This window comes from Ruditapes philippinarum, unplaced genomic scaffold (assembly GCF_026571515.1).
Source record: "Ruditapes philippinarum isolate M1 unplaced genomic scaffold, ASM2657151v2 ctg99_1_1_1_1, whole genome shotgun sequence".
Classification (NCBI taxonomy): Eukaryota; Metazoa; Mollusca; class Bivalvia; order Venerida; family Veneridae; genus Ruditapes; species Ruditapes philippinarum.
In genome coordinates, this window is record NW_026859045.1 from 232,829 (window position 1) to 249,785 (window position 16,957).

Genomic DNA, 16,957 nt, shown 5'->3' on the forward strand with positions numbered 1-16,957 from the left:
ATTGCGACATTTAATGGTAGTGTTGCGACATTGATCGGTAAGGGAAAATGGTACGACATTTTACGCCACAATTACGATATAACGGCAAAATATAATAAGACATTTAGCGGCGGTTGCGACATTCAGCGGCAATGGTGCGACATTTAGCGGCAAGTGCGGCATATAGCGTCATTGCGACATATAACGGCCTGCACAATGGTTGCGACATAAAGCAGGGATAAAGCGTTAATATCAAATTATTCTTTATTCTGTAAATATTTTTTTCTTTAATAAAGTACGACATAAATTAAAAAAATACTGTCTGTGAAAATTAGTTTTATTTAATGATTCGGCTCTCAAGCAATTTGAACAGAATTCTCATTTGTGGCAAATCTTAATTGGACTATGGTGGTCTTTTTTGTAACAGAAGTTTGAAATTAAAACATCAAGATTAGGTCGGTCATAAATTAATCAATCGTCAAACAATTAGAATCCCATTTAGAGCATTTTATTTAGTTAATACCCTTATGTTAATTAGATTTGACAAGCCTCTTTTACATTACGTTCCTCTATATTCCATGAAGTGATCCTTGACTGAAGTGGCTTTAGAAAGTGAACAACTCTTAAGGTAGAAATGCGGGCATTGTCACAATGGAACAAAATTTAGTTTCAATCAAAGACGAATACAGTCAAGAAGGAAGACAGTCTGTCTGTCGCTTTATTTCTATTTGGCGAGCGTTGTTAATTAAAGTTTTGCTAATCAAAATTGCTTCAATATTTAAGAGTAAAGCAAGGTAAAGTATTAAATATCTATTTCGATCAGATTAAGATCTGACATTCTTAACATTAAGATATAAAAACTAGAATAACGGTTGTTCATGGGAACTTTTGACAAATAAAAATAAATAAGTAAAAAGCCGAACCGGCAAAATCGAGATTTCGTTTAAAAATACATGAACTCAAACATTTCGTTTACTCCACTTAATATTTAGGGTCTCCATTACGATGGTGGCACTTATGCAATTAACAACCATATGAGTCCATAAAAATATGTAATCTATGCACACATTCGTAAACGTCTGCTATTCATTATGAAGTAAATCTTTTCTTCTTGTGTCTGGTATAGCATAACACCAAGCGGTTGAATGATAAAAAAGTCTAGATCTTTCAGGACATTTCTATCAAAATGATGAAATTTTGTTGTTAATTTTTTTTTATTTTCTCTACAAGTCATCTTCATTTGAGGATTAACGGGAAAACACGTGTCATGTTTCTAAAATGTACTCGGCGTAATTTAGTTTAAACATATTTATTTCAATGTTTCACATATTTTACATTTTATATGCATATAATTATTACATTAATTTGAAAATTATTAGAACGAAAACAAACGTATATACTTCGGTGGTTTAAGGATTCTTAAATATACACATGCAACGGTTTACGTATGGTTAGTAAGATCTTTAAACATTTGTGAAAAGAGATCCGTAAATATATTCAAAGAATAGTGGGTGCAACTTATATTTTAAATGAACACACTTTTGTTGATGTTCAATAGTTCTACGGTATATCTTTGGTACAAAGCTTGTCACATTTTCGAAAACAAAGTCCCGTAAATTAGGACAATGTACCTGTGAAATGTTAAACCCCGTTTTAATGCCAAACAGGAATTCATAAAAGTACCAATACTTCTTCTAAAAATTCAACGTATGAGTTAGTTTACTGTAAAAAATTTTACGTTGGCTTAAATAGACAGAGAATAACAAACGGTATCAACAAATCGGTCTTTTCTTCTTTAAAAAATGAGATATTTCTATATGACCATCAATTAGTAATTAGTTTATCGTCTTTGTAACAATTCTCTGTCAATATGCTCAGATATATATTTGACAATTTTAAACTGTGACTGTCTAGTAGCTTTCATTAACATGTATATGTACTTCTTATTTATGTTACATAGTCTATGATGTTAATAAAGTGAAACGCGGACATCTTGCTATCCAATAATGATTAAGCAAATATCCGTGTTTTCTACCCGTATGGCGATAATGGGACAAAAAGCTGCTATCAAATAATGACGACCATTTTAGTGGGCGGGGCGATCTCTTGTTACGTTGATATAAGGGAATGAGCCGATTCAAATTATAGTTTGATCCATAATGAATTTAATCATATCGTTATAATACAAATTAAAGAGATATAAATATTTGTAGTGGAAAGTTTATTAGCGTTGACTGACGTGAAGATTTTTGTAAATAATTGGTATTTATTTAGCAGGGAACACTTGATTCTTTTAGGGTTAGATACATTAGAAAAAATCAAATTTAATACTTACTTTGATACAGAAGGGTGTAATTAGTAGCAGTTCGTTTCTTGTGAATCAAATCTTGTTTGTTTGTGTGATCGTTTACTTTAGAAATGGCATATCTTAAGTTATAAGGAAAATAAAATAGTGTGTTGCTAATAGCAGTCGGTAAATCTTTGAAATAACAATTTTGTATGTGATTTAACGCAATTTTATTAAAGTAAATGTACGTTGAAACGACTAAACGCCTAAACAGTCATTCTGAAATGGAAAAGTAATTTGCTACGAATCTAGCTACTTTGTTGATATAAAAAGACAGCGAGGAAGAATATGGGGCCAGGAAATGAGCTGATATACAATTCCATGAACATGGGGCAAAACTTTGAGAACAACGAAGCATCGGGGAAATATCCGGATTATTGTCGGACAATACGGGTACAAGGTTTGTATTTTAAAGTTGTCTTGATGAGTTTAAAACTTTTTAAAAATTCAAAAGTCATTTATCTTAAAAAAAGATGTTTAAAAAGTACATTTGAAGTACAAATAGTCTCAAATAATCTGAAAGCAATACATCAAATAAAGATTAAAAGTATGTTGGTTTCAATATTTATTTTGGTGGGCTTTCACATCGCACCAATACTGTAAAGATCATATGATTCCAGCTTTACTGGTAGAGATGCAGTATTTACGGCACATACGGGCACCGGAGTAGAACTACTGACGTTCCATAAGCTGGTTGGATAGCTTTCTCACATAAATGGATCAAAACGCCCTTGCGAGATTCGTACCTGCCGATCGCATGCTGTCATTTAAAGTTGCATTTTTCAATATGCATTTTATAATGCATTACGAAATACATGTATATGTTAAAGTTAGAAAAAAATCTCTTCTTCCTCTTTTCTTCTTTTTTTCCCTTTTACTTCTCTTTCTTCTTTTTCTCAGTTATCTTCTTTGATTTCTCTTTTACATCGTTTTCTTCTCTCTTTTTTCTCTACCTTTTAAATTTCTCTTTTTCATTCAAAACAAAACGAGTTGAAATATTTATTTATTCACGCAGATCTACGTTAAATGCACGGGTAGGCAATTTATGCAAATTTGAGGGGAAGTAAAAAATAGTAATTTTGTTAGTCTACGAAAATACCATTCTGCGTAACATTCAAACACTTAAATTGATATGACATGGTGATTTATTCAACCCTTTCATGCGACTTAAATGTAGGAAAATACCGGAAGTAACACGTTACTTTAAAAGTTTAGTTGGAATGCCGTTAAGGAATAATTAAGTGTAACTCATAGTGTATAAAACAGTATATCTTCTGCCTGTAGTTTATAGAATTATTGTTTGGATTTTGCAAAAATAGTATTTCCAAAATATTTATATGAAATATATATATTTTTTAAAATATTTTCTTTAAGCTGCACGCCTCCAGATGAGCCAAAAATATTTCAAGACAATCTAACTTAAGAAAAATATAATTAAATTCAAGAAATGTACACATATCAATATTAAAGTTATAATATACATGCTATATGCGATTAATGACTACTAATTTAAAACAGTATTTATCAACATATTTCGGCTACGCGACTAGCGCAGTAAGTGCTATTTTTGCATATTTTGAGCCTCTTTTTTTTCTTTTTTTTTTTTTTTTTTGGTAATTTACATAGACCGTACGTGCCGTTTGCAATATCTTTGTTCCCTGCACAATATTTCTTTTTCAAAATTACAGGACAATATAATACTAGTAAATCTGGAGGGTGCACAAAATCCTTGCTAAACGGTTAAAACCCGACTTACAAATAGCACCATAATAAAGTGTTCGAAATATTTTATCGGCTACAAATGCTGAAAGGGCTGACTAGGTCCTTCTGTGCAACATTCATAATAATTATCTTATACCTTTACGCTTAAAATGTTCTTATTAAATATTGAGTGCATGTATATATTTGTTATTATGTTTGTTTTATAATTCTTCTTCTTAGGTATACTACTGGTTAGTGCCGAATAACTAAACATATACATTTGTATAATGTATTATTTTTTACGTTCTACACTGTACACATCTCGTACTTCATAATTTTAGATTACATGTATATTTAAAATGTATTGTAAAATCATGTTTGTGTTCATCGACAATTTATTCTATATCTACTTAACCGATAAAAAACGAAATAAATACATTTTGTCACACTTCAACATTCTTTCCTAATTGTCATCATGTTTTAACTGTTATAAAGTAAATTAACTATTCCTTATTCAAATAAAAATGATTTATATTATCACATTTCAAATTGTAACATTTCGAGTTACAAAGCAGTTGAATACATGTTAAACCAAGTTTTATGTCTGAAGTATGGACGTTCAGAACGCTTTTTAACATGTATATTTAGACTGCAATCAATATAAACTTAAGGTTATTCCTACTAATACCCGTTGTTCTTAAAACAAACCTTTATTAAAAATATTTTGAAAATATTAATATTTATAAGCAATAAATGGCAATCCAACTGGTGATGTTTACATAAGATAACAATTTCTAACTAAAATAGAACAGTTCTAACTAAAGTACAGTAACTTCCATAACTTCTGAGATAAGACTGTAATAAACAACGTTATAATTGTTTTAATACATTGATAAATGAGCCGCGTCACGACAAAACCAACATAGTACGTTTGCGACCAGTATGGATCCAACCAGCCTGCGCATCCATGCTGTTCGCTATCAGTATCTCTACTTGTTATAGGGTTTGTAAGCGTGGATCCTGATCAGACTGCGCAGGCTGGTCTGGATCCATGCTGGTCGCAAACGCATTATGTTGATTTTGTCATATATAGATCAAAATATAATTTTTTGTTTTGTTTTGGTTGTGACTTAACATGTATATATTATTTAACGTCCACACATTTTTTAAAGAAAATGACGTGATTCGGATTAATTTTGTTTCGTGAAATATAAATATGTTACAATGGCTTACATTTAGATATTCAATTTCATTAGATTGACTTCTAAAGGTTTGCGGTTAAATATGAAATTATTCGGGAAATTGAAGATATTATATTTAATATAGGTTTAAAGCTGCATGCCTCCAGATGAGCCACAATATTTCAAGAAAATCAACCTTGTACAAACTGTCCTAAGATTTTAATAAACGTAAAAAGATTCAAGACTCAATTTTTCATTCACATGTTATGTGTGATTAAAGACTAATTTTACAATATTTATCATCATATTTCTACTGCGTTACTAACGCAGAAAGGGCTATTTCCGCATATTTTAACCGCTTTTTTTGTATTTAACGTGGATTGTACCAGCCGTTTGCAAAGTGTAAATCACTTTTTTTGTTCACTGCATAATACAAATGTATATAACTTTTAAATAAATTTTCAGAATTTTCATGATAATTTGCATAAATCTGGAGGCATGCTGCTTTAAATATACACTAAATATAAACAGATATGGCGTGTTTTTTTCTGTTTCTTCCTCCTCCCCCAGAAATGTGTCAGGTTAAGGCGCACATATGTGGTCTTTGGTTAATTTCTACCATTTCTGTGGTTCCTTAATTAATATATGGATGGAAATAGGTGTAATATTATAGACAAAAAGTTTTTACGGATTTCATATGTACAGAGGAAAGACCATCTAACTTTCATAACATTTAATTGACCACATAGAAACATGAATTAATTGCTCTTCTTTTGACAATCTTATTTTTTATATTATTTATTTAATTTGATAAAATTTTCCGACAAAATATATATTTAATAAGGTGATCAAATACTTTTGCTACATTATTAATGGAAATTGATTGAGAAAAAAAATCCCAAAGCAGAATGAAAATGACAATTTAAAGTAAATAAATTATACTGTGCCTTAAAGAAGTACAATACACAAAATATAACAATACGGACCCGGCACGTTTATTATTCCGCCATTTATATCACGTGGCGTGTAGTCAATCTGTCAAAAACACTTTCTTTTTCATTCCCTAATACACCATCTATCTTGGCGCGCCCATTATTGAATTTCTCGCTGCGCAGTTACACAAAATTACGTTTTCACTTTTTAATACATCTGTACAAAGCAGTGATGGTTTACGCACAAAATTACCACTTGGACAAGATTTGTTTGAATAGTGTTGTAAAATTACTATAGTTTATTTCTTTTCTCACGACTCTTGTTCAAAAGAACTCAACATTTTGATTAATTAAGTAGAGTGACTGATCTAACACAAGTCTGATGGAATGGGCGTGAAATTGGTTTTATTCGATGGATACAATAGACTGTGTAGATCTACGCCATAATTGGTTCTTTGACTTAAGTAACTGTATAATAATAGATTTAATTGATTTACTTATATTAAGATTGCCACTCATTGTGAATTCTGATGGATAGGAAAAAAAAGATAAATGAAAAACGCTACATGACTTAATTAAAATTGTGTTGATTAAATATGAAACTTAATTAACTGTGATATACCAATAAAGTAGAGATTTTGGCAGATTGAATACAAGAACAGAAAAGAACAGATACTTTATTAAGATTTGTACATCGTACATCATCTATAATGCAATAATATTTACAATCATCACGTGAATATAATTGGAAAAGCAATCATGGCATTTTTTTATCAAAATTCCTAATCTAAATTTATCTAGTGACAAGAAAATTAATTAATAAATATATGTACTACGAAATAAAAAACAAAGGTATACGAAAATGAGAATGAGCAAATACGATGTGTTACCCTCAACATTTAACAGTGTGTTTCTCAAAGCAAGTGCTTCTTTAACAAATTTGGATAACTGAATTAATTCATATTTATTATTTGTGTTCAATAACGGGTTTCTGGTGTATTTACTTTTCAAATATTTTTTTCTTATCTCTGCATAACAACGGAGTATACAAATGAAATGAAATTCATCCTCAATGTCTGAGGTATTACATCATAAACAATACTTTTCTTCTCTAACAATTCTATTTCTAGAATAACTTCCAGTTTGTAATCTCAAAGACAAACTACTCATTCATAATCTACAGAAATAAAGTCTAAAACATCTTGGCATCTAAAAAAATGAAACGTTTTGATATATACACGAACACTCGTAGTCAGAAACAACGTTAATTACGTTAAGCCTGAAACTTAGTCGTCGCCTGTTACGTCTCAAATGTAGGAGAAACTATATAAATAACTAGTACCAATTTTTGCACTTCTGATATACTTTGTATTTATCTCACATTAATGGCAGCATTTCTTATTGCCAACAATGTGATATAGACATTGATACGACACTACAAAAATGGTGCTAGACAATAACGCATTTAAAGTCGGTAATTGAGTGATAATTGACAAGTTGCAGTTAATATATTTGATATTTGCATCATAAATATTGGTAGTTTACAAATAATGTTTACTAAGTTATGAAGCTTTGTATCAATAAACTAAATAATGTTTATTATGATTGATTAGGGTTTTATGTCACAATACGACACAGTTAGTCTCAAAATAAGACATAATTCCCAATTTAAATAAATAGAGAAGACCTCAGATGCTTAACAGATTGCATTAAAATTTTTGGGAAGATAACGCACTGGTTAGACACACGACGTTTCCGTAAGCTACTCGAATTAATAGATTAAAACCTGAATAGAAATCTAAATAGAATAACATCAACTATATAATTTCCCTGTGAGGGGAAGTTGATTTAGAAAGTCAGTTAATAGTGAGCAATTAATTTTTTAAATTTGTCTTTTCAAAAAACACAAACCAACAAATCTAATAAATAAAAATAACATTAATGATTTTATCAACCAGTCATTGTAAAATTTCAGGTATAAATATTTCCATGTTATATGAGCGATAGTGGGCTTTTATAATACTGCACGTTTGTACATGTCACGTCGCTTTTCATTGGACAATCATGACGTTTATATAATTTTATGTACACGGCTGCTGTCGATTCATGAAGAAATCTTACTTTTTTCTCTAAAAAATAATGCGTGCTGTATTATAAATTTGTTATAAAGATTATAGCGGCTTGGGTTATATTTACAAACAACCGTTTATATAGGGCCATATAACCTGTCAACAATCTTTATAACTAATAATATACATGTAACATATCCACTAGGCTAAAAAACCAAATGATGGCAATGGAAATATGTTCAAATAATACTAGCTAATTTATATGTGTGTTATCCTAGGAGATGATTGATTTATATTCTGATTTCATTTTTATTCATATATATAACCCAAAGTTTTCTATGAATAGCATTGCTTGCCCTGTTGTACTACCCCCATCAACCCCCCCCCCCCCCAAAAAAAAAAAAAAAAACAAAAAAAAAAAACAAAAACATAAAAAACAAAAAAAAACAACACACAAACAACAACAACACACAACAATAAAAAAAATAAAAACAAAAACACCTGCTTATTATTAATTTAAAATACTGCGTAATTGTTATCTTTCAATAATTTAAGCTCAACATTAAATCAAATTTCATAAGCGTATATAAATATGGTAAAATTGACGTTACAAACGCGAACTATAAAAGCCAATCAATACGGAATTAACCCAAGTAGCCCACATTTAAGAATTAAATGAAATGATATATTCGAATATTGATATTATAAAATGTTACGATCGCCCAATGAAAATTGACGTTACAAACGAGCATTATAGAAAATAGTTAATAAATACACGTATTAACCCATGTGGCAATGATACACGAGTCGATGGATGATATCAATAACGTCACGATGGCGGGCGTCTGTAATTTTACACCATACAAATTAACTTAAATAAACAAGTTTTCATGTCGAATAGGAGGAAATGTAAATCGTTTGTCATCCAGCCGGAAGGCCCTTGAAGATATTTCAACTCTTTACTTTTTCTGCACTTTAAAATATGCTTTTGGTCTGCTCAGTCTTTATTTAATAATAAAAAGGGAAATATAATCTCCATGTACATTGTCATAATATCTGATCGTTTTCTGGTGGTTGAAAAACAAGTTCATCAAAGTTTCCGTCAACATTTTCTCTTTTGACAAAGCATCAAATACTTATGTTGGTGCAGAGGTTCAAAATAAAATGCGTGAACGTGTGATAGATGTAGTAGTAGTTTATTCTTTTATTCCATTAGGCAATATGCCCATGATGGCATTACAAGCATGTTATAAATGGCGAATAATAGATGTATAATCCTTGATTACAAATAACATGTTGATATTAAAAAAGGACAAAATAACCCCATCCCGGAAAATATGTGAGTAATCTTCGTTTTAAACTGAATGGCCTTGACAGTAATAAGTTATATTAAAATCTGAATAAAATGTGGTCCCTCGGAAGCATTAATCACAACAACATTACAGAAAAAAATGGATTGATTCGGGTTTGATTCATTCTGTACATGAACGGTAATGAAAAAAGTGCAACATCCCATGTTGACATTTTAAAACAAGTTTAAAACACGTTCCCAAACTGAAATCCACTCAGTCACACAGACCGTTCAAACAGCCTGAATTAAATTCATAAACAAACTCGATAGTTTATTTCACGCAGACTATGAAAAACACTGACTGACATTTGCACTTAGATTCTGATTGAAAAAAAAAGGATATCAAAACTTTACAAAACTTTACACATACAGTTACGGCAAAATACGGTGTGTTTCTACTTAAAAGTCGCTGTTTCACTGGTATGAAATCAATTTAGTAAATTTAATTAAGACCTAAAATGACAAGCGACGAATCCCCGTCCACCCATAGGGGCAATGCTATATACAAATCATCATAAAAAAACATACGTTTTCTATAAATCTACACGAAAATTAAATTTGTAACTTAATATGCACGGGAAATCTATTATGAGACAAATCCTTGTTCATTCATATACTCCTCCGGGGTGGATATGTTATAATATTGATAACATCTCGGATGAATCAGTTTTCACTTTATTAAAGAATGAATACATGTCAATCATGACGGGGCAAATGATGTTTTAACACGGCCTCTAGAGTGCGCCGATTAATTGGTACTAAATGCCGGTTTCAAATTTAATGAAGTTGTCTGTTTGGGCCATTCTGTCGCAGAATTCGATAACTTTACTAATGATCGTACGGGTACAAACGGATTTTATTTGAAAGATTAGATTTTTAGATTTGATCAGATATCGAGGTCCTGCGGAGAGAGAAATTAAAAAGTGTAAACAGAAACGACACGATTGTCTCGTAAACTGAACTAAACTCCCGGAGGAAAGTGTAAAAGCCTTTGATATTTGTTTGTAAAATATGTATGTGAATTTAACGTAAAAGATGAAAATGCAAAGACAAGAGAGCGATTCATGACATGCTTTCACTGTTAAAATGACTTGCATGTGAGCGAGGGGGATTTAAGGGTATTATTCAGTTGTTGTTTTTTTGCCCCAGGTTTTACAAGGTGGGTTAGAACAACCAGGAATAGTGTTTTAAATTATCTACAGGCTTATTTGAAAATTCTAGTTAAAAAATAAAGGGCTTAATATTTAACAATAAATAAATAAAAAATATATATAAATAAATAAATAAATAAATAAATAAATAAATAATAAATAAATAAATAGACAACAGAGTAAATTAACACCTCCATCTTACAATTGAATTAAAGGTTTTTATAAGAAATCAATAAGGAATTGAAAACAAATGAAATAACAAATAAACAAACAAACAGCACAAAATGTTATCTAAAAGAAACAGAAGAAAAAAATGAACCAAGTACATGTAGTTATGTGTGATTGTAACTTCTATTTGAAAGCCCCTGTTGTAATGAACACCTTGTCTCTGGACTATGAAAATAAGTAAGTAAGTAAGTAAATAAATAAATAAATATGTAAATAAATAAATGAATGAATGAATGAATGAATGAATGAATGCATGAATGAATGAATGAATGAATGAATGAATGAATGAATGAATGAATGAATGAATGAATGAATGAATGAATGAAAATATAAGATATCAATAAATAAATAATAAAAAAAACAGTCATTACATTCACAGTCATTCATTTTTATCTACAATTTGGGTATAATATAATTTCATATGTAAGTAATGAGTTACAATTCGGTGTTAAAATCCGGAAATATAACAAGCGAACATTTTTATTGCATTCAATTTATCTAGACATTTATATATAACAAATTATTGCAATTTTCTAACAAGCAGTTAAATTGTGTTTGTATCTCCAACGCTTTCTTGAACATGTGTTCCGTTATGACATCCCGTGGTGTCGGACACAAAAAGTCTTTCAGTCAACTTTTCGAGATGATCAAATTCTTGTATTACTAATTTTCTCCATTTAAACGGAATTTAAGTTGGGATGCGGGTACGGTTTTGACGCGTATTGTGGACGGGTATTAGTGTTATATAATGAGCTATAAGCCATCACCGCCCGTAATATAGTAACACCTTTAAATCGGTGTGGTCAGAAACCATCATTTATATTGCACAGCATGCGGTAAATTGCAATCTTTGTCATAAGAGGTCGCTTTAAGAATAACTCTAAAATATCGCACTTGCGATCTAAATAGAATTTAATGAAAGCTTCTGTTATATCTGAAGGCTAAAGGACACTCGATAATGTCTTTAATATCTTAAGATTTAATCATATTCGAGACAATACTTTTTAGTGTAATTATTCTTGCTTAATATAAACCACAAAGATAAATATTTCAGAGTTCAGAAAATTTCAAATTTTTAATTCTAAATTAAGGTTAAAAATGAAAATTTATATGAAAATGAATGACTGAATGAAAAAATAAATAAAGGAATCACTGAACGAACGAACGCACACATAAACAAACGAACGAACGAATGAATGAATGAATGAATCAATGAATTAACGAACGAATGAGTAATGTATGTATGAATGAATGGATGAATGAATGAATGAATGAATGAATGAATGAATGAATGAATGAATGAATGAATGAATGAATGAATGAATGAATGAATGAATTAATTAATCTATTAATTAATTAAGATGTCATAATAAGACGAAGTGACTATTGAAATGCTGCAGTGAAGTAACCAGGATATAAGTTAATCAATTCAAATTATGATTTATTTCTTATAGATAAATGCATGAATGAACGATCTGCAAAATTAAGTTATTTTTATCAACTGATAAACTATGATATAAACCGAGGATTTTGAATCCAATTGAATATTAAGGTTATTTATTAATAATTTTATTAATAGAAAGAAAACAATGCAGTTTTGATGAAATCTATAATTTGATATATATACATACACATTTTTTTTTAAAGACATACCTTTCCATTTTGTTTCACAGTTTCATATAATGTATGTGAAAAAATGTTTTGATGTATTAAATGTCAGTTATCTACTCTATGTTGCGCTGTGCTGTAATAGGATATGCTATACTTTGCTTTACATGTTATGCATGTTATGCCAATCGACTTATATTGATAACAAGTACAAATGTATATACTGTACGCAATCTTTGATTACAATCTTTCTGCACTCGACTATTTTTACTATCTATTACGCTTTGTAATTATTCAGAAAAATGTACACCATTCTGAATTTGAGCTACTTTAACGTCTGTAGAAACCATTCATAAAACCTCTTCGTAGAGATATTAATATATAATAACTAAAAATATTTTTAAACTGTATATTTTCAGAAGCAAATGGCACCGTAAAGGAATTAGTGTTTCCTAAAGCATTAGACCTGGACCGCCCAAAGCGGGCTCGAACGACATTCTCACCGGATCAACTTTTTGAACTGGAGAGAGAATTCCAGCGGAACCAGTATCTTGTTGGCAAGGAGAGATCAGAACTTGCAAAACGGCTCAGGTTATCCGAAACTCAGGTAGGGCATCTTTCAAGGTTCTTAAATGGAACAAACTAAAACGTTTTTGTTATTTTTGTAGTCACTTAAGAAATAGCGATAATGAAACGTAACTCTTAAAAGCATATTTGATATAGAATGCATCAATTGCCTCCCTTGGTCAAAAAAACTCTAACGCGCCTTAGTTAGTTGTAGAAAATACTTTTCCTTATCGTAAAAGTTTATTTATCTTTCATTGTTTCCAGTTAAATTATTTATTTATTTATTTTTTAAGTTTTGTTTGACTTGTACTATTTCTTATAATTTTAACTGCTACTTTATACGTCACTTATACAGGGACTTTAATGATATTTAGCGATGTTATATAATTATGCAACCAATTTGACAAGATATATAACAAACATTAATTTTTATTCTTAGGTAAAAGTATGGTTTCAAAACAGACGAACGAAATACAAACGAGATCGAGTCCGAGACGCAGAAGTACGAGACTCCAAATCGGAGAGCTTTGCAGCGTGTAATATTCTGCGCATGCTCCAACCGGACCCAGCTTCAGTTACCCATAATGCACCTGTTTTAACACCATTACTTCCAGCATATCGCCCATATTCGCTGCCTGGTTTTCCGACGTGAAAGACTATAATGTTCATAATATATTTGTAAATAGCTTATCATATTTTATTTATAAAGTGTTTGGATTTGTAGGTAAATAAAATGATGTGTGGATGTTTTTAAAAGTTGTTGCTTTTTCCCCCGCTTGTCTTAAAACGCACCGTATTAAAGACACATTTAGCCTCAAAATTCTATAATTTTGTTTAAACCCGTAGGAAAGTCAGTTACGTGTTTTATAATATTTTGATAAAGGATTGAAAGCATCTTAGATGTACAATAGCTGAAGAAAGTAGCGTTGAGAGTGCTGTTATGTGTTGTAAAGGTAGCAAAATGTAAACAAAGTAGTATTTTGACTTTGACCATACGAAATACTTAAACACTATAATAAGAGTAAAAGTAAAAGCGAAAGATTGTCCATCTATTGGGCCAATGAGTATATTATTGGAAATTGTATAACGATACAAAAAAATATGTATAACGATACAAAAAAAAAAACAAAAAAAAAAACAGTTTTGCAAAATGAATATGATAGCATTTCTGGGGCTTAATGGGCCTTTAAGAGTTTACACATAAATGTGTCTATATTATTTGAATCTATTGCGAAGGAGATAGAAGCATAACATATTTAAATTTGAAAGGTATTACTTTTGTTACCGAGTCATGTGTAAAACAATCAATGCATTTAGATTCATCTGTTAGTAAAGCGATGAAAAAATACATCTGAAAGATCAATTACCGGTTTATCTACGACTTGAAGTTACTTGCTCTGTATCTACAAAAAAGGAATAGTGTAATAAATCATTTGATGTAGATAAAACTTATCGAAAGCTATTCTTTCGATGCCAGATTTTCTTATAAGTACGCTTGTTAGCCAGCATTGCGTAATAGCGATTAATTTCCGGTCTGATTTTTGTACAATAACACCCACTTCCGGGACAAGTCAAGAACATTAAGGCAACAGTTTCCAGAAAGTAGACGAATTGCTAGAGATAAGCAATATCAAGAAGAAACACGATTGGACAACACTTAAAGTACAATGTGCCTCTTTTTCAGCTCCGTAAAAATTGTATGGCACGGTCGTGCATAGATTTTGACGTGATGCCACTTGCGTTTTACAAACGTAGCGTTAAAGTTCGCTAATGCGTCACTGAAAAAAATGATTGTTCTACAGTGACTGAAAACAGCTCTTATTTTGCGTATGTGATAAAAAGAATTTCATATTCATGTAGGTTCATTACTTAATTAATATATTGAACTCTCCAGGGGCTTGCATAATATATTTTTATTCAATGAGTTCAATAAATTCCATATTGAACCTACACTTATTCAATATCCTCTATATACTGATAGAAGAGACGCATTCACTCTGCATTGGCATTATCGGACTATGCGTACATTTGTATCATTATTAAAACCATAACAAATGAATGGATTAATATGGAAATTCATGTTAGTTAGGCATGCGCGAAATCATCGCTAACATTTCAAAATTAGCATTTTATAGTTTGTTTTGCTTTCGTATAATTCAACAAAGTATTGATAGTAATTGTCTTATAATTCAACAAAGTTTTGTCATCATTTGCGTTTTGGCAATTATTTTAGTTATAATAGTGATTTAGTATATTATACTGGGGTAAAAATACCATTTTGTCTTGAGGTTTAGCTAAAATTATGACATAAATAGCTAGGCCCGATCTGCAAAAGTGTTTTTTTTCCAGTAGATGGTAGTATTATTATAGTTTGAATATACACATGGAATAATAATTAACAATGATAAGACAACTGACACCATTTTCAAAATAATTTTTCTTTATGTTTCATACGAGTTTTTATCACGTGACAAGCATGGTCAAAATAGAATATAACATCTTATAAGGCACTTTTGCACAAACTGAACTAACTTGTGTGTTCATATAACAAATGAAGACACACTTTGTTAATACGAGTGATGCTTATCTCAATAAAAACTAAAAAGTTGGGTGAATAAAATATTGAAATGATGTTTTAAGATACGCGTTGTAAAACAAATCCAAAAACATTTCTTGAGGTTTGGGGAACAATCCACACTAGCCGTACGTATTAACACAGCATTGTTTCAAATATAAATATATTTGTATTTCTAATGTTTTAGTAGCAATTCTCATTTCTCATTATGTATTTATATTTTTGTCGGAACTGTGTTTGATAAAACACTTAAACACTTAAAGCAATCTTTCATCTTTGCCATTTGAAGATATAGGTCAATGGTGTCTTAGGAACATGAATATGGCTGAAAGATGTGCTGCTATTCTCGTGTTGGTGGATTACTCAAATCCAATAAAGATGGTTGTTTTGCCAGTACAATTCAATTGTGATTAATTTCCGGCATTTCTTTTATAACAATACCTTCTCCTTCTCGTATAATTCATTTGGGCGACTGCGATTATATAGAAAGATTTCCAGATATATTAAATAAAAGCAAAAATGATAAGAGTAAATGACAAACTGTATCGAATTCAAAGAGCCATTTCTCGCGTTTATTGTAAAAATCAGATTTCATTTATTTAAATGTTCATAAAAAAAATTATTAAAAAAATACTTATACATCTATCGAACAGTGAGTGTAGCTTCAAGCATAAACATGATTTTTCCTTCATCTCTTACATTTATTCTACTTTTAAATTAATGTTACTGTCATTCTGATGCTAATCCGTTCATCGTTTGTAAACGATGATGAATTATAGTAACGTTAACGACCTGTTGAAATTGTAATAGCAAAACAATGCTTCGGGATATAAATTTCCAAATGACATTGTCACAAAACTTTTTTTGTTGACAAAGTTATTATGAAAATGTCGTAAACAGTCAGTCCTTGGGGACAGATAATGTGTTTCGAAACAAAACATTCACCTTCACATTTTTATGTAATTTATCAATTGTAAAGGCCACGACGGTTGTGACAACATACCCATGCCACTCATCAATTAATTAATTAATTAATTAATATTTATACGGGGCGGGGTCTGGATGTGAATTAGACATTTAGCGTTGTCATTGTTTATTTATATTTTCATTCATTCATTCATTCATTCATTCATTCATTCATTTATTCATTCATTCATTCATTCATTCATTCATTCATTCATTCATTTATTTATTTATTTATTTATTTATTATTTCATTCATTCATTCATTCATTCATTCATTCATTCATTCATTCATTCATTCATTCA

At 30.3% G+C, this 16,957-nt stretch overlaps 1 protein-coding gene across 1 annotated transcript; it reads left to right on the plus strand.

The window, feature by feature from the left end:
- The first annotated feature begins 2,503 nt into the window (after positions 1-2,503).
- Positions 2,504-13,852, plus strand: LOC132754999 (ventral anterior homeobox 1-like). The gene is made up of 3 exons (XM_060745774.1): positions 2,504-2,726; positions 12,967-13,154; positions 13,554-13,852. Exons 1-3 carry the CDS (start codon positions 2,615-2,617, stop codon positions 13,764-13,766), a joined length of 513 nt encoding a protein of 170 aa, XP_060601757.1. The 5' UTR covers positions 2,504-2,614; the 3' UTR covers positions 13,767-13,852.
- Positions 13,853-16,957: the final 3,105 nt, after the last annotated feature.

What these genes read in the sequence shown, in the direction of transcription:
- LOC132754999 (XM_060745774.1), top strand. Translation starts at nt 2,615, where the DNA reads ATGGGGCCAGGAAATGAGCTGATATACAATTCCATGAACATGGGGCAA. An exon ending in TCGGACAATACGGGTACAAG is followed by an intron (nt 2,727 to 12,966) that starts GTTTGTATTTTA and finishes GTATATTTTCAG; the next exon opens with AAGCAAATGGCACCGTAAAG. An exon ending in TCAGGTTATCCGAAACTCAG is followed by an intron (nt 13,155 to 13,553) that starts GTAGGGCATCTT and finishes TTTTATTCTTAG; the next exon opens with GTAAAAGTATGGTTTCAAAA.